We start from the raw sequence: 18,764 nt of genomic DNA, 5'->3' as shown, positions 1-18,764 counted from the left end.
GCCAGATGTCTATCCAAATAGCTTCACATTCATGAATGTCTGAACATAACCCTCTGAATGTCAATTTTCAAATGTATTCTTATATTTCTTACGAGTTTATCAGAATGCCCTATGGGTAAAAGGTAGTTAAAGTTGTAAAGATATATTTCTTAGCATTTGTATAAGACTTCTGCATACCCTTGTTATTCATCCCAGATTATTTAAATAAACAACACAGATTTCATGTTCACAGACTTAAATTGACCTTTATTTCTTCTAGTTTTTTTAAAGCATAAATAATTCAACATCCTTAAAGCTATAATTAATTCATCTAGATTTTGCATTACAATTGTAAAAGCCTTATTTTTCTAAGAGAGAATTTTTGTTTGCTATCACTAGAAGGTATTTTCTTATAGGAATTGAGTTATTTGCTAGTCTCCAATCCATGATTCCAGGAAAATAAACTTGTTACAGGCACCAGAAACACCAGCAAAGGTGTACTTGAACAGCCCTCTGAGTTGGAGAGGGCTGTCCCCTCCTGTTCTTGTCAGTCTCGTGAGAAAGAATTCAAATGAGTAACCATGGACAGTTGCGTTGTAGTAAAGCGAATTTATTAAAGTAAAGCAAGTAAATTCATCAACGAAGCATGGCATGCAAATCTTATCAACATACATCTGGCTTATGAAATAGGCCCTCTCAGCTCATCTTCGGAGTGCTGCCTGGTAGAGGTTTGGCTTTTATACTTTTCTGTTTTAAAATTCCTCTGCCAAATATCCTTGTACAGACCAGATATCCTTTTGTTTATGGCTTTTCCAGAATTTGAAAAGCACTTGGCGACTTTATCTTTTTTAAAAAATATTTTTATTGGTTTTAAAGAGAGAGGGAGAGGGAGATATGAGATGTGAGAGTAGAACATCGATGGTTGCCTCACGCACGCCCATCTGTTGGGATGGAGCTCACAACCTGGGCATGTGCCCTGACCCAGAATGGTCTCGGTACAACGCTCAACCAACCGAGCCACAGCGGCCCCTGGGGCTTTGTGATTTTATCCTGACAAGTCCTGAGGCTGCTGGCTTATCTGTGTAAGGAGATAAAACTGTCCTTTCCCCAAGACAGCTGACTTCTTTGTTTAGTGGGTGATAAAACTCTTCCCTTTTTCCTTCCCCCCTCCTGCCTTAACAGTTCCAGGGTGATTTATGCTATGTATTTTCTAGTTAGGGAGAAGAGGCATTAAAATTCCCCCTTTTCCTTCATTGTTTAGTGAGGAGAGGTATTAGCCATTTGTTCTCAAGATTAAGATTTTGCTGCAAGCCGAAACCGGTTTGGCTCAATGGATAGAGCGTCAGCCTGCGGACTGAAAGGTCCCAGGTTCGATTCCGGTCAAGGGCACGTACCTTGGTTGCGGGCACATCCCCAGTAGGAGGTGTGCAGGAGGCAGCTGATCGATGTTTCTCTCTCATCAATGTTTCTAACTCTCTATCCCTCTCCCTTCCTCTCTGTAAAAAACCAATAAAATACGTTAAAAAAAAAAAAAAAGATTTTGCTGCAAGCTGCACAAACTGTCTGGCCTTGTTTCACTTTCTTGTCTGTTTCCCTATTCCACTTAGGAATTTTCCTAACTTTTCACTATCCTGTAACAGTCAGTCAAGATTCTAAGGTATATAATGTCATGGTCTGTTCAGGAAACTTCTACACAGACTCCACTTTCAAAATGATGGCAGCCTCTTTATGGAGCCTAGTGGATTTGGATGGGTAATCCCAGAGCAGTAACCTCTAAACTGGAAGAACCCTGCTTCCCTTTTAGGACACTTTACAACTCATGACTTAGCTATTCAGAGGATGTGGTTGGTGAAGTTTCCTGCTTCTGGTGGTCACAAGTTCACATGGCGTCCCCTTGTGTGGGCCTGGTGGCTACAGAAAGAGGGGCAACTGACTCCAGGGACTGGCAACAACCACACTCACCTGTGTGAGGGAACACCAAAAGCACCAGTCTCATCCAGCGCAAATGAGGACATGGAATGTATCAGCCTTAGACACTCCAAGATTTTTGGATAATCCAAAAACAATTAGGCCACTAGAGAATCACTCTGGAAATTTAAAAAACTTAATTCTGTACATAAATAAAGATTATTTTGAGTATATAGTTTGCTCTTTTTTCCTTAACATTGTTTATGATGATATATCTACTATAGAACACTCCTTAGAGTAGGATTTAAATAATTAATCTTAAGGCAACATATAAAATACACATATTCTACAGCTCTTTTAGCCCTACTATTTCCCAAAGGTAACTCTAATTTCTGCTCTTAAAAATACTGGTTCCTACTGAATATAGATTAAATGTGTATCTCAAAACTACTGAATATCAATAATGCTAATCTTTTACTACAATTAAAACTTCCAATGGAACCTGGAATCCACGTTCAGAAATATCCCATTTGAATGAATGAGGAATTATGAAATAAAGGCCTTGCCTACAGTTAGAGAAAGTTTTAAAGCCAGAGTTCTAGTTTGCTATTTATTAATTATGCCATTTAGCTATAGTATAAATTTCTGGCAATTAAGTTTAAGCCACAGAAACTTAGATCTCTGTCAACAAAATGAATAAAGCCACAATGTCAAGATGAACATTTAACAGCCTGCATGTACAAATGGATTAATACATAAAACTGGAGGTAAAAAAGACAGGATGCAATTATTTTCCAAAAGCACTGTTTTTATTTATATAGAGCCCTAACCACTTCAGTGGCAGGAGGAGTGGGAGAGGTTCCTTTTTCAATCCAAAGGCCTCCATAATGTTCATCTGTTGTTACCAAACACACTGGCAAGTGGCGTAATGGATTTGGTAAACTGACTACAATGTTTAGTCTCTCTCTGCTAGAGCAACAAGATGAGTGTCAATCTCTGCTTCTGTAAGAATCCTAGAAAGCAAAGGGCAAGAAAAACCAAAACTATTTACTTTTTGAAAAATTTTATTATTCAAAATTCCAAACACACACGAAGTAGGCTAGTAATGAATACACGTGTACCTAACACCCAACTTCAACAATTGTCAATTTATAGCTAATCTTTAAAAAAATCTATACACCCACTACTCATTCCTTTAGGTTATTTTGAAGGAATTCCCAGATGTTATAGCAACTCCTTGTATACACAAATGATTACTTGACATCAAATCTAGAATTAGGTCTTTTAGTTGCACCTATGATAGAAAATATTTAAATATAAAGCTAAACTACACATAAAGCATTCTATTTTAGCTCTTACGTCAAAATGCCCAAGTTTGTATTAGCTGAGAGATAAGAAGGCACTCCATATGGTATGGCTGAACATATGGTATTTTCTAAATGATGTTTGCCCCAAAGAAATCAACTGCTTGGTAACTTTTAATACCTATCACTGCTGGACCACTAAAAAGTAAAATTTGTCAAAGTGACATTATTTAGGGCATTTTGGGGCAATATAAGCAGCTTATATAGTTGTTGATGTTTATGTTATATAGTCTAGTTATTATTTAAGTAAACTTACTATCACAGGATTTATAAATGATACAAGGGTTTTTTGAAAACATAAGATCTTTGGTTTCTTATCTATTTAACTAATTGATGGAAGTAAGAATTTTAAAGGTTATAGGAAGGTCTCAGAATAGAAAACAAAAACTAATTGCAGATCCATTAGAGAGATCTGTAAATTGTTCCTGATTAAATTTTACTGATTAAAGAAAAAGAATTGTATTTTATCTTAAAAAAAATCTTTTCCTACAGAAAACAAAAATGTTAATTTTTCTTAAATCTTTCATGTTTGTATCACTTACCTGCAGGAAACAAAAAGAACAAAGTAGAAAAAGGCATACTACTGAAAAACTCTTCAAGGCTTGGTCTACCCCTAACCATAACCATGTGTACTTATAATTGTGACCTAAAAGCAGATATACATAATAGTTAATATGCTTTCCCTTCCAGCAGTTCCTCGCATCTGTGGACTTAACTGAAGTATTTTCCACTATTCAAAAAAGCAACCAAGTTCATGGTAAGTAATGACCTCAAAGGGTTGCTGGGAGGATTAAGTGAGCTTACATGTATTAAGCATCCAGTATAGATTTGACTCATGGAAGCTATAAGGTTGATTTGTGGTAATTAGTCACTTAGTTCACTTAGTAAGAACAGACAAGACATCCAGCATCTGTAATTCAATGAGCTGTATTCAAAATTTGGGGCTTCCAAAGATCTCTAGATAGGGTTTGATGTATATTAGTATTTCATATGTGTTCTTCACATATATAACCACTAAATAATTGAGGCTCTACCTGAAAAACTTGAAAACTACTTTGACAGTTGAATTTCTATTGACATTAAACTAAAAAAAGAAAAACACTTATATTTACTTCTTATTTTATAAAGGAGGTTATTTTATATCACCTATGGTATTAGATAAAAAAATCACTCTGAAATGAGAAGAAAAGCTGTTATATCTGTCTTAAAGAGACATCAGTAAGTTTAACAACAGATCTCTCAGGTGCTGAAGGGAAAATACTATAACTGTAGAACAAGAAAATGTTTCCTTTCCCCATGCTATAGGACAAATGGACCCCACATGTCTAACTTTCTAGGCTGGAATTTATCACTTGGCAAACTTCTAAAGTACCTGGTCAGCCCTAGCCGGTTTGGCTCAGTGGATAGAGCGTCGGCCTGGGGACTGAAGGGTCCCGGGTTCGATTCCGGTCAAGGGCATGTACCTTGGTTGCGGGCACATCCCCAGTAGGGGGCGTGCAGGAGGCAGCTGATCGATGCTTCTCTCTCATCGATGTTTCTAACTCTATCCCTCTCCCTTCCTCTCTGTAAAAAATCAATAAAATATATTTTAAAAAAATAAATAAAATAAAGTACCTGGTCAACAAAATAACTCACCTGAATTTAGGATTTTCAACTGTAACTACTCCAACTTCTATTTCTGAAGGTTTGAAATCAATTGATAGAACAGTAGACAGGCAGGTAATCGCAGTCTGAAAAAAGTATCAATATTAAAATATGGTATTTTTCAGAGACTCCAAGATTTTCTCATTCCAAGCTTATTCAAATCATGAATTAACCACATGCTATTCATTTTTGCTCCATGTTTCAGTGATGTACTTCCATAGCCACTAACAGATTGCTTAACTCTAATATGTCGCCTGCCAATGAAAAGAAACTTGTTTATATCAGTCCAGCCATAAATCAAAGGGGTCCATAAGCAAAATAGAAACATTTACACAAAACTGTCTATTTGGTTAATGACCACTACATGCCAGGCTCTATGCTTAGCATTTGGGGTGAGATGAGGAGAGGATGAATGATATAGTCCTGGATGGTGTGGCTCGGTTGGGTGGGCATCATCCTGTGCACTGAAAGGTTGTTGGTTTGATTCCCGGCGAGGGCACATGCTAGGGTTGTGGGCTCAATTCCTGCTAGGGGGTGTGCATGAGGCAGTCAATCGATGTTTCTCTCTCTCTCTCCCCCTCTCCCTTCCTCTTTCTCTAAAAATCAATAAAAACAATTTTTTAAAAAGATGAATGATATAGTCTTCTTTCAAGGAATTTATAGTAATAACAATTTAAGAATGCTTTAAGTGGCTCTGTATCTGATGTGATTAATTACTTATGTAATTATGAATTGCAATAAGAAAAAACCTTTAATAAACATTTAAACAGGGCATAGTACCTCCCAGATGAAAACAAGCTTTATATCACCTGTTAGTATAAATAATACTGCCAACCAAACATACAAGTACTAGAGACACGGTGCACGAATTCGTGTGCCAGTGGGGTCCCTCGGCCTGGCCGGTGGGATCAGGCCGAAACCAGCTCTCCGACATCCCCCAAGGGGTCCTGGATTGTGAGAGGGCACAGGCCAGGCCAAAGGACCCCGCCGGTGCACAACTGGGGCCGGGAGGGACGCAGGAGGTTGGCCAGCCAGGAAGGGACCACAGGAGGGCTCCAGGGCATGTTCGGCCTGTCTCGCTCAGTCCCATTCAGTCCCGATAGGCTGGACCCCAGCAGCAAGCTAACCTACTGGTCAGAGCCTCTGACCCTGGTTGTCAATGCATGTCATAGCGATTGGTCGACCAGTCGACTGTCTGCCCCCTGGTGGTCAGTGCACGTCCTAGCAAGCAGCTGAGAGTCCTTAGCATATCATTAGCATATTACACTTTGATTAGTTGAACAGATGACTGGACAACCAGACACTTAGCATATTAGGCTTTTATTATATAGGATTAGATGGTAATTTTCCCTTTGTCATTTGTCAGAATCATATTATTAGTCTTTAGAAAGGGCTGTATCACAGACCCTCATTCCAATATCTACTAAATTTTTTTTTAACTTCTTGGCAATAAATAAGAGGCTTCTTTAGTCTAATGTTATTAATATTTGTAGAAGAATTTTAGCTTGTCAAAAAAAAGAACCTTATCTTGTCCTAACAAGGTAAAGTTCCCAATCATAATACATAATCCCTTCAAGAACCCTGTATAAAGCTAGCTCTATTTTTGCATCCCAGATATAATTACTTTACCAAGTCATCCTGTGAGCATGTTCTTTTACTAGGAAGAGAATTTGATGTGTGGCTATTTATTTTTCCTTTAGCACACCATAAGAGCAACATTACTGACTCAATTTTTTTGCTTTTGCTACCAAGAAGTGTAAGCCTACTTTGAGTCATAACCATGCAGGCTTTTAGGTCTAGTCTTTGATTCCTATTCTTAGTTATATTTTTCCATCTTAGATGTGTTTTGTTGAAAGCAATTTCAAATACGTTATGGAATGAGATAAGAAATTAAGTGAAAAGAAGTCCTCATTGTTCCCACGTCAGCTATTTTACTATTCAGCTAACAAACTTGGATCTTGTGATATAACCCAGGAATAGAGTTTATAGAATGTCAAGTATGCAGTGATCTTTACTATTCTATAGAGCATTAAAAAAACCTTAGCTTCTTTTGGCTAACTTACTTCCACTGTCTGTTCAAATGTCCAATCAAATTTCTTCTTCACTTTTTTTTCAAGAAAGCTGGTTGACTCAGTTTGTTTAACGCCTGCTGCAGTGGCTTTAAACCCACAGTAGTAACCTGCAGGATCACACTTGTACACCTGAGGGCCTTGTTCTTCATCTATACCAATTAAAATCATACCTAAAAAGAAAGGAAGATCCTAATTAAATATCTTATACCTTTATACAGCAAAAATTCTTGTGTTGTCATATAGCTCTTATTAATCATTACTCTGGCCAACTATTTTAGAATATGTGTTTTGCTCTAAAAAAAACCTGATAAAACAGTCTAGGCAGTGTGGCTCAGTGGTTGAGCACTGACCCATGAACCAAGAGTTCGCCGGTTTGATTCCTGGTCAGGGAACATGCCCAGATTGCTGGCTTGATCCCCAGTGGGGGCATGCAGGAGGCAGCTGATGGATTCTCTTTTCATTATTAATGTTTCTTTCTCTTTCTCCCTCTCCCTTCCTCTCTCTCTAAAATAAATATATATTTAAAAACAAAGAAGGAAAAAACAAACAAAAAAACCAACCAACAAACAAAAAACCCCGATAAACAAAATACAGGTTAACACTGCAAAAGGTTTTAATACAGATTTTTAGAAAGTTCAAATTATCACAAATGTAATCCACAAAAAATTTTCTGAATCCTTGCTATTACTCAAAGCATGTTTCTTTGAATCCTAATTCCTCAAGATGTTACTTGGTCAAATAAATTTGGAAAGTACACTTATTATTCTTTTGGAGAAAATAATATACAATAGCATAGGTGTTCTAAAGTGTTCTGCTGTAGGTTGACCTATTTTTAGCTCAGTAGTCCTTAAATTTACTTAACCAAGAAATACTTTTTCTCTTTTCTTAAATTTAAGAACTAGTGATGAAAGTTCCAAGGACCTAAAAGTATATGCAACACACCTTGGGAATGCTGGAGCAAAGTGAAATACACACAGGGGCTAATGCTCACGTCTACACTGCCCATCTTTGTTGTTATTGGTAAACATTCCCCTAGAAGCCAGTATAATTAAAATTCTAAATTCTGTACATAAATTTATTACAAATCTAATGTTATTAGATTGACATATGATGTGACAACTAAAATAGCCACTACCATCAAACTTCTTTCTTCTCAGCAGAGCAGGTAACGAAGTATGTATTTAAAGAATGGCTTAACTCCTGCTTTCTTACATTCTAGATATGAACCTCTTTTAAAGTGCCTTCTTCTAAAATTCAGTATGAGCTGACTACTTTATTCAAATTTATAGATGTTTTACAGTCTCCTAATGAGGAATTTTCAACCTTATTTTATTGACAAACACTATCACGGTGATCCGATATCTGCTTTATTCAAATGTTATGTTACCCTGTAATTTTCTTTACATTTCATACTTGATATAGACCAAGTACAAGAGCAACATGAAAGGTATCTCCACTTACTGCCTGGGGGAAGCAAGAAACACTTCTCTACTCCAGGGTCTTGCAAGCTGAACAGGGTTTAATAGGTTATAAGGACATGCAAGGCGATCAAAGCAAAAGGAACAAGACATGAAAGGTCAGGGTAGACCAAAGAAATGAAAAATGATCTGTGTGTGACTGAGTCTTCAGAAGAGGGAGGAAAGCAGTACAAGAAAGAGGCAACTTGGGAGTAAACTGTAAGAGGCCTTGCATATCATAATAAGGAGTTTGGGATTGACACACTAGCCAATAGTAATCAGTTTTTCCAAGGGAGCAACAACCAAATTTGACTTTAGAATGATTAACTCATGCAGCAATATGAAAGACAGACTCGGAAAGAGTGAGAAGGGAGAGAAGAAACAAGTAAATTTAGTGGCAAAGGCAAGAGATAATGAAAAAGTAACCTGAAATGGAGAAGAAACAGATATTCTGAGGAAAAGCCTGATGACTAATCAGATGACCAGGGAAGGTGGGGTGGGGATACAAAAGAAAAGGATGAAAGTAGGAAAATAGCCCTGACCGGTTTGGCTCAGTGGATAGTGTCGGCCTGCGGACTAAAGGGTCCCAGGTTCAATTCCGGTCAATGGCATGTACTTTGGTTGTGGGCACATCCCCAGTAGGGGGTGTGCAGGAGGCAGCTGATCGATGTTTCTCTCTCACCGATGTTTCTAACTCTCTCTCTCCCTTCCTCTCTATAAAAAATCAATAAAATATATTTTTTAAAAAAGAAAGTAGGAAAATAGTAATGATTTCAAATTTGAAGTATTCTGTGGGACATGGAGGAAGGGACTGGGCTAGAGCTAATGTGACAGAGGGTGAGAACATACAGACAGAACAAAAAGGGAGAGGACCACAGAGAAAAACCTGGTGAGCAACATTACTAAGAGACCAACAGAAGAGGATGAGCTAAGGAAAGTGAGGTACAGGAAGAGTATCACCAAAGAAATGAAGGGAGAATTTGTGAGAGGTTAAAAAATAGGATTAGATAATAAAGAGAAATCATTACATTGACTGCTTTAATTCTCATAAATGAATGAATGACACTATGCCAAAAGCAAACCTGTGTTGAATTTTTCAGAGTAATTTACTACATTAAGTCTAAAATCAGTAAACCATATCTCTCTCCCAATAAAATTTCCCTTTTTTTTTTTTTTAAAAGAAATTTATTCTAAAAATATGAATCAGGCATATGTGTGTGAGCCTGATTCTTTAGAGTGGTCAAGAAAACAACTACATTGCAACATGCCTAATTTAGGTATTTCCTTTGAACAAGTAATCTAGAATTGCCGTAGAACCCCCATTACAAAAGCCTAATATAACAACAATTTAGATCTTTCAAATCACACACACTAAACAAAAATATTTTGATAAAAAGTCTAATAGCATCTAAAGTTTCAAGATAATACTGTAAGTACTGTTGTGAAACCTATCCTTCATTGCTGACTAATTATAAATTATAAAGATTTCCTCACAATTTCCAAACCACATGTTCAGAACCTAGGTGTTACTGAAATAATTTTCTTTATGCATCTTCTCTAAGAAAAATTCTAAATTCATCAATTACTTAAGGTACTTCTTAGCATACTTACAACAACCAAGGGGCCTCATTTCAGCATTCTGTGTGTACACCTGAGAAATATCAGCAATTCTTTTACACAGCATGTCCACAGGAATCTCATAGCCATACTTGTATTTCCAATTAGCTGCCTCATAGCGTGCCCTCTGTACCTGGGACCTGCTGTCAGCTAAGAGCATAAAAAAGGTTTAGTTCTTTAGAAGCAAAGAATGACCCTCCAAGCCAGACAATTTTCCATATATATATAATGGAGGTATATATATCTCCATTACGACTTAAGGAAAGCAGAAGTAGTCCACTATGGTTTTTTAGCCCACCAATTAATAGTCAATGATAAGTATATAACAAAAAGAAAAAATTTTAAAATGAGGTTCCATACACAGTACTGTCATTTTATTCTGAGCCCTTTAAAGGGCAGTACTGTGTATAGAACTGCCAAAATAGTTTCTATAACTAATAACTCCCTAAGAACAAATCTTAAGGAGAGAATGTTTCTCTTGATCTTTTTTGGTAAGCTTGAATTTTCCCTTATTTCAGAAAATAGAAACCCAAAGTAATTTTTTATAATTCTCACCTACTTCTAACCAATGTCATTATTACCAGGTTTGAGATTTACTGACTTACGTCCCCTGACACTATTAACTACATCTGAAATAAATCATCTGTGAGAGGGGCCCAGTTTCCCTAACAGTAGTATGGATATCTAATTCTATTATACTTTTAAAATTAGTACAAAACTCAAAAATAATTAGAAGAAAATAACAAATCTAAGTAGACATTGAGCCAATTACCTGTCATTCCTGTCATCACACAGCCAATGTTTTCGGTTATCTTGAATAAGTGAGTCACTGTGCTGGAATCCAATAATTTGTCCTAATAAACAAAAGAAATCACGGTAACTTTTAAAAAATCTGTGTAGTGATAAAAATACTGTGAAATTAAATAATACACTATATAATAAATGTTTTTTGTTTGCTTTACAGTTAAAACTAATAAGTAAATACTAGGAAAGTAGAGTCAAAGCAAGAATAATGTTAACATTTATAGGTAATAATATCCCTCTGTACAAACTTATGAAAAATTCTGGCATTATATTCTGCAATAATCGGCTATCTGGGCAGTATTACTTACAGGTACTTTCTTCTGTGTGACAATTACTGCACAGTCTTTCCCTCTGACAGCTACTGATGTAAGGCCACCCTGGTTAATAGCCTTAAAAGCATATTCTGGAAGACAGAATAGTTTTTTAAAAGGCAGAATAAATTATCATAGATTTATGCAATGGATAACAGCAGTCATTAAAAAGAATGAGACAGCTATACGAGCTAATATGGAATGCCGGCTAAGACATGAAAAGTCAAAATAATGGAAATAATAAATCATAGCTAAACCAACTCCATTTCTTTCCATTTTAATTTTACTGAAATCTTTTTTATCAGGCTCAAGTACCAAATTTCAAATAAAGATTTAGTTAATTTATTATATCTTTGTCAATTATTTTTTATCATTGGAAAAAAATGTATTTTAATCCTCACCCCAGGATATTTTTTCCATTGCTTTTCAGAGAGTGAGGGGAAGGGAGAGAGACAAAGGAGATAGAAACATCGATTTGAGAGAGACATATCAATTGGTTGCCTACTGCAACAACCCGATGGGGGGCCAGGGATGGAACCTGCAATCCAGGTATGTGCCCTTGACTGGGAATCAAACCCATGACCTTTCAGTGTATGGGCCGATGCTCTCACCACTGAAAAACACCAGCCAGGGCTATGTTTTATAATTTTAAAAGTTGGTTTTTGTGGCCATTATTTCTAAGTCTGGTTTATCTAGGTCAAATTTAGTTGCTCTAGATTTAATATTTTTGTTAACTTTTGGTCAATAACTAATTTGACCATAGTTTTAATTGCTCTTAGATTATTTTGTATTTCTTTTCCCCACCAAGCTGAATTTTTCGGGATCACGTTTTTTGCATTTTTATAGGATTCTTTAGTTTGTCTATAACAAACTTCAGCTTATACACTTTTAGTTGCTATCAAACCATTACCCAGTTAAAATGCTGTATCAACATACTATGACATGCACTGACCACCAGGGGGCAGATGCTCAATGCAGGAGCTACCCCCTGGTGGTCAGTGTGTTCCCACAGGGGGAGCTCCGCTCAGCCAGAAGCCGGGGTCACGGCTGGCGAGCGCAGTGGCGGGAGCCTCTCCTGCCTCCGCTGCAGGTGGCAGTAAAGAGCGAGGGGTCCTGGACTACGAGAGGGTGCAGGCCGGGCTGAGGGACCTCTCCAACCCCTGCCAGTGCACAACTTTCGTGCACCGGGCCTCTAGTAGTAGCATAAAAACAAAGGACTTTGGCACCATGTAGTTTCGTTGATAATGACAGCCTTTGGAAAGTAGTATTACAGATGAGACTATCCCATTCTATGTTATGTATTTCCATATATTTAACCTAAACATGTATTTTGTAATTAGGAACACAACAGAAATTAATATATGCTCTTTGTAGGAAATATGAAGACAAGATAATATAAAAGAAAATATTACTCATAACTCCAATCAGTACCTTTATTTTTTTTAAATATGTTTTTACTGATTTCAGAGAGGAAAGGAGATGGAGAGAGAGAGAGAATCATCAATGATGAGAGGGAATCATTGATTGGCTGCCTTTTGCACACCCACAACTGGGGATTGAGCCCGCAACCCAAGCATGTGCCCGGACTGGGAATTGAACTGTGACCTCCTGGTTCATGGGTTGATGCTTAACCACTGAGCCACACCGCCTGGGCATAATAGATGCTTTTAAAATTCTGTAAGTATTACTCTGGGAACTGGGTCTGAGGCCTGGCCTCATCTGTTCATAAAGCCATTGGTGATGAGGACCAGCTAAGAAAGATACTACCTATATTATAGCTCCTACCAAAGAATTTCCTTTGATAGGAGCTATAATAAAAATCTTTATCAAATATTTCTAAATGGCTATATATTGAAGAGAGAACAAAAGAATAGAGTAAAAAGACTAGAAAAATCACTTCAAGGAAATCCTCAAATCTAGCTTAGGTTGGCTAATTATAATATTTTTACCATCCCATTACATTGCAAATAACTTCTAAAATATGTTTCAATGCCGAAACCGGTTTGGCTCAATGGATAGAGCGTTGGCCTGCGGACTGAAGGGTCCCGGGTTCGATTCCGGTCAAGGGCATGTACCTTGGTTGCGGGCACATCCCCAGTGGGAGGTGTGCAGGAGGCAGCTGATCGATGTTTCTCTCTCATCGATGTTTCTAGCTCTCTTTCCCTCTCCCTTCCTCTCTGTAAAAAATCAATAAAATATATTTTTAAAAAAATTAAAAAAATATATGTTTCAAAATGCTCTTCAGTTCTGTTTCTCATCATCCCTCCACAAATATTCTAGACAAAATAATAACTGCTCAAAGAGACAAGAAAGTGGCCCAAGTAGGCAGATTCTAGGGGGGAGGTGGGGTGTCAATGTTTGGAAGAAAGAAATGGCATGGGATGAATTTCCAGTTTCATGGCCTATAGCCTGCATCCAGGCCCGTCAGGGCTAAACACTCATAGAAAACTTGGTCCTTTTGGCCTAGAGAATTAGAGAGCAGTATGGGGGTAAAGACAGATGCTGGAAAGTCAGGGAGAGAAAGAAGAGAACCAGAGAGGGAGAGCCCCAACTTCTACATATAAGCATTGCCTAAATCTCTAGCTAATTCCATAACCACACATGTACAAGACAGACTCCAGGCAGCCTAGCTAAGGATAAAAAAAGTGAGATTTTGAGCTGCCACCCAAATTAACTGCCTCCAAGAACAAATCCACACCCTTTGTAGGAATATAACAGAATCTAGTCTTCCCAACCTATCATTCACAAATGTTCAGGACAATTAAGAATTATTCCAACATACCAAAAAAGAAAACAAACCAAACACACACACACACACACACACACACACACACACACACACACACACACTATAAGACAACCCAAATCAGGAAAATGTGATTCATTTGCAAGAGACCAACCCTGAGATAACCCAGATGATGTATTAGCAGGAAAAGTTATTAAAACTATGCTCAAAATTCTCAAAATGAAATAAGATAGAAAATCTCAGTGGAGGAAGCACAAAAAAACACCATCACAAAAAACAAATAGAAACTGCAGAACTGAGACAAATAACTGCAATAAAATAATTAACCAAATGGACTTAACTGCAGAATAAAGATAATAAAGAGTGCATAAATATGGAAATTAATCAATAAGATTAAAAAAGACAGTAAGTCTGTGGGCCAATATTGAAAGGTATAATGTAATTTCTCTGACTGGCTTATTTTGCTTGGCATAATACTGTCCAGGTCCATCCATGCTGTTGCAAATGGTGAGATTCTCATTTACAAAGGGAACATCCCAGAAAGATCTGGCCCTGGACCCAATGATTCTGTTTGTGTTTCCTGGCTTTATTATTCTGCAATAGATCCCATCAAAGTCATGAATAGTGGCTTGATGGTGCCCTTGGTTATCTGCAGAAAGGGATCTTGGAGCCCCATGGATTATGAAATGACATGGACCAAGAATCTGCCTTGTTATTCTTGATTTTTAATGAGAACCAGTCTTGGTATCTGGATAAGAACGTGGCAATCCACGGGCCCCAGGAGCCAGATCGTGTTAACTTACAGGATGAAACTTTCTTGGAGAGTAATAAAATGCAGGCCATTAATGGAAAACTCTATGCCAACCTCAAGTGTCTTACCATGTACAAAGGGGAATGAGTGGCTTGGTACATGCTAGCCATGGGCCAAGATACTGACCTGCACGCTGTGTACATCTATGCAGAGAGCTTCCTCTATCAGAATGAAGAGAGTTACCAAGCAGATGTGGTAGATCTCTCCTGGGTACCTTTGAAGTTGTGGAGATGGTGGTCAGCAACCTGGGACATGGCTGATTCACTGCCATGTTACTGTCTTGTACCAAAGGGAACACTTAAGCATTATCACCACCACCACCACCACCACCACCACCACCACCACCACCACCACCGCCGAGATTGGGAAAGCAATCTCCAGAGACTTTAGAGAAGGCAATGTGAGGATGCTGGGCATGCAGATCCCTGTAAAGGATATCAAGATGCTGGCTTCTGTCTTAATTGCCATGGGTGTCATTCTCCTGCTCATTGCTTTGGCTCTTGGTGGTATGGTCTGTTACCAACATAAAAACAAAACAAAACACAGAGCAACAGGTCGATCCTGGATGACAGCTTTAAGTTTCTGTCCCTCAAGAACTAATAGCTGAATCTTGGCACTGCACATCTGTAATGCTCTCTCAGCAGGCCATGGACTAGCAGCTGACCCCAATGTAAAGGGGCATGGTTGGTAGACAGGCACAGGAGGGAATCAAACTTGTCTGGGCATTTTTTCCCCCACTTATTTATTTATATAGAAATACTATACTTCCTCTTTTTCTTTAAGTTTCTTTGCTCCACTTGGGAACCTGGAGCTAGGTGAGTCCCCTAGTATTATATCCAACAAATTTCAATGGCTAGATTTTATCACTCACTGACACTCGGAAGATCCTGAAAACTGATCCCTCTCACAAAGTACATACCAAGAATAAAACACATTCAATAGGTTTTTACTTCTTTCTAGGACCTAGCCTAATTAACCATGAACCAAGGCTAAGTGAGCTGTGAATATAATCTACATCTAAACCAAGGGTGGGCAAACTTTTTGACTCGAGGGCCACAATGGGTTCTTAAACTGGACCGGAGGGCCGGAACAAAAGCATGGATCGAGTGTTTGTGTGAACTAATATAAATTCAAAGTAAAGGATCCGGCCCGCGGGCCGTAGTTTGCCCACGGCTGATCTAAACTAAGGACTAAGCATGGGCATGATGGGAGCATATCTCAACATGATAAAGGCCATATATGACAAACCTACAGCCAACATCATACTCAATGGGCAAAAACTAAAGCATATCTCCTAAGAACAGGAACAAGACAGGAATGTCTGCTTTCACCACTCTTATTCAACACTAGAGGCCCAGGGCAGTCCAGGACCCCTTGGGGGATGTCCACCTGCCGACTTAGGCCTGCTTCCCAGGGGATCAGGCCTAAGCTGGCAGTCAGACATCCCTTTGGCAGCCCAGGGGATGTCCGACTGACGGCTTAGGCCCGCTTCCCATGGGGAGCGGGCCTAAGCCACAATCGGACATCCTTAGCACTACCGCGGAGGTGGGAGAGGCTCCTGCCACTGCAGCTGTGCTCGCAGTCGTCAGTCCAGCTTGTGGCTGAGCAGAGTTCCCGCTGTGGGTGCACAGTGACCACCAGGAGGCAGCTCCTGCATTGAGCATCGGCCCCCTGGTGGTCAGTGCGTGTCATAGCAATCGGTCATTCTGCTGTTGGGGTAAATTTGCATATTACCCTTTTATTATATAGGACTAGAGGCCCGGTGCATGAAATTTGTGCACGGAGGGGGGGGGTGTCCCTCAGCCCAGCCTGCACCCTCTCCAATCTGGGACCCCTTGAGGGATGTCCGACTGTCCATTTAGGCCCGATCCTGGTGGGATCGGGCTTAAACGGACAGTCGGACATCCCTCTCACAATCCAGGACTGCTGGCTCCCAACTGCTCGCCTGCCTGCCTTCCTGATTGCCCCTAACCGCTTCTGCCTGCCAGCCTGATCACCCCCTAACCACTCCTCTGCCAGCCTGATTGATGCCTAACTGCTCCCCTGCCAGCCTATTTGCCCCTAACTGCCCTCCCCTACAGGCCTGGTCACCCCCAACTGCTCTCCCCTGCAGGCCTGGGTCCCCACCCAACTGCCCTTCCCTGCAGGCCCGGTCACCCCCAACTTCCCTCCTCTGCCGGCCTGGTCACCCCTAACTGCCCTCCCCTGCAGGCTTGATTGCCCACAACTGCCCTCCCTTGCAGGCCTGGTCCCTCCCAACTGCCCTCCCTTGCTGGCCATCTTGTGTCCACATGGGGGCAGGATCTTTGACCACATGGGGGCAGCCATCTTGTGTGTTGGAGTGATGGTCAATCTGCATATTACTCTTTTATTAGATAGTATAGAGGCCTGGTGCATGGGTGGGGGCCAGCTGGTTTGCCCTGAAAGGTGTCTTGGATCAGGGTGAGGGTTCCCTTGGGGCGTGGGTGGCCTGGGCAAGGAGCCTGTGGTGGTTTTCAGGCTGGCCACGCCCCCCGGCGACCCAAGCGGAGACCCTGGTATCTGGGATTTATTTATCTTCTATAATTAAAACTGTAGCCTGGAGCGGAGCCAAGCCTTCTGCTCGCTCCGTGGTGGCAGCCATTTCTGTTGGGATTTATTTATCTTCTATAATTGAAACTTTGTAGCCTTAAGCGGAGGCCTGGGCCAGCCAGGGTGTGCGGAAAGCTTGGCTTCCTCCATCGCTGGGGAAACCCAAGCCTCCCTCCTGCTCTCTCTGTTGCTGCAGCCATCTTGGTTGGGTTAATTTGCATACTCGCTCCTGATTGGCTGGTGGGCATGGCTTGTGGGTGTAGCGGAGTGATGATTAATTTGCATATTACTCTTTTATTAGATAGAATAGTACTGGAAGTCCTAGCCACAGTGATCAGACAAAAATAAATAAAAGGCATCCAAACTGGAATGAGTGGAGTGAGATTTAGAGATCCAAACTGTATTTTAATTCTCCTTGGAAGGAAACTATTTTGGAAAAGTGGGTAGATAGTGGTTGCCACTGTACATTAAAGTACTTGTTACAATACTGTAAAAAAAAAAAAGATATAATGTACATGTAATTGAAATCCTATGTGGGAAAAAAATCTGAAAAAATAATGGCTAAAAATGGTTCATATATGGCAAAAGACATAAAGTTTCAGATTGAAGATCCAGCAAACTCTAAGTGGATAAATATAAAGAAAACTGCATGTAGGTTCCAATATTCAAACTAGAGGCCCAGTACACAAAATCCGTGCATGAGGGGGAGGGGGATCCCTCAGCCCAGCCTGCATCCTCTCCAATCCGGGACCCCTTGGGAGATGTCTGACTGTCTCTCGCAATCCGGGACCGCTAGCTCTTAACCACTCACCTGCCTGCCTGATTGCCCCTAACACCTCTGCCTGCCTGCCTGATTGCCCCTAACCACATCTGTGTGTCTGCCTGATTGCCCCTAACTGCTTCCCTGCTGGCCTCTTCGCCCCTAACCACCTCTGCCTCGCCCCGCATCTGGGACCCAGGATTCCCTCCTCCGGCCAGTCGCAGGCACCTGGAACCTCGGCTTGCCGCAGGCACCCAGGACCCAGGCCGGCTGGAGCCGCAGGGGACTGTGGGCGGGTGGCTTTGCCTGGGCCACAGCCGCAGGAACTGGCCACCAGGACCATGGGGCAGGTGGCTTGTCCCTCTCCCAGGCCGCAGCCTGGCTGGTTCCCATTCCTCTCTCCCCAGTGTTGAGTGTCTGAGTTGTTACGTTAAGGAGTGAGGGTGTGACAACCATTTGCATATTAGCTCTTTATTATATAGGAGTATATAGGATTCCTGAAAACTAAAAATAGGAAACTTGAAAACACAGAAAAAAGAACAGCTTATACATAAGAGAACAATGATTTGAATTCCACAGGCTTCACTAAAGATAGTGGAACATCATTAAAGTATGGAAAGAAAAAAATTTCCATGCAATATTAGAATAGCAGGTATGCCAGAAGAGGCAGAAAGGGAGAAAGAGATAGAGAACATGTTTGAAAAAATAATGGCAGAAAAA

General features: G+C 40.1%; 1 protein-coding gene across 4 annotated transcripts in view; it reads right to left on the bottom strand.

Annotated features, from left to right (window-relative positions):
- Positions 1 to 223: 223 nt before the first annotated feature.
- The window catches only part of PSMA6 (proteasome 20S subunit alpha 6), a 34,874-nt gene continuing 16,333 nt past the window's right edge, over positions 224 to 18,764 (bottom strand). For 2 of the 4 annotated variants that reach the window (XM_080649801.1, XM_080649802.1), the window contains 6 exons: positions 11,154 to 11,248; positions 10,814 to 10,895; positions 10,036 to 10,191; positions 6,959 to 7,137; positions 4,887 to 4,981; positions 576 to 2,900 (listed from right to left, as the gene is read on the bottom strand). In XM_080649801.1, the coding sequence (XP_080505927.1) occupies positions 2,843 to 2,900; positions 4,887 to 4,981; positions 6,959 to 7,137; positions 10,036 to 10,191; positions 10,814 to 10,829 (504 nt within the window). In that variant the 5' untranslated portion in view covers positions 10,830 to 10,895; positions 11,154 to 11,248 and the 3' untranslated portion in view covers positions 576 to 2,842. Of the gene's footprint in view, positions 2,901 to 4,886; positions 4,982 to 6,958; positions 7,138 to 10,035; positions 10,192 to 10,813; positions 10,896 to 11,153; positions 11,249 to 18,764 lie in introns of all 4 variants that reach the window. The other 2 variants (XM_080649799.1, XM_080649800.1) reach the window with 2 other exon arrangements.

This window comes from Plecotus auritus (assembly GCF_963455305.1).
Source record: "Plecotus auritus genome assembly, chromosome: 1".
Classification (NCBI taxonomy): Eukaryota; Metazoa; Chordata; class Mammalia; order Chiroptera; family Vespertilionidae; genus Plecotus; species Plecotus auritus.
The sequence above is the reverse complement of the archived record's forward strand: the minus strand, read 5'-3'. Positions and strand labels throughout refer to the sequence as shown.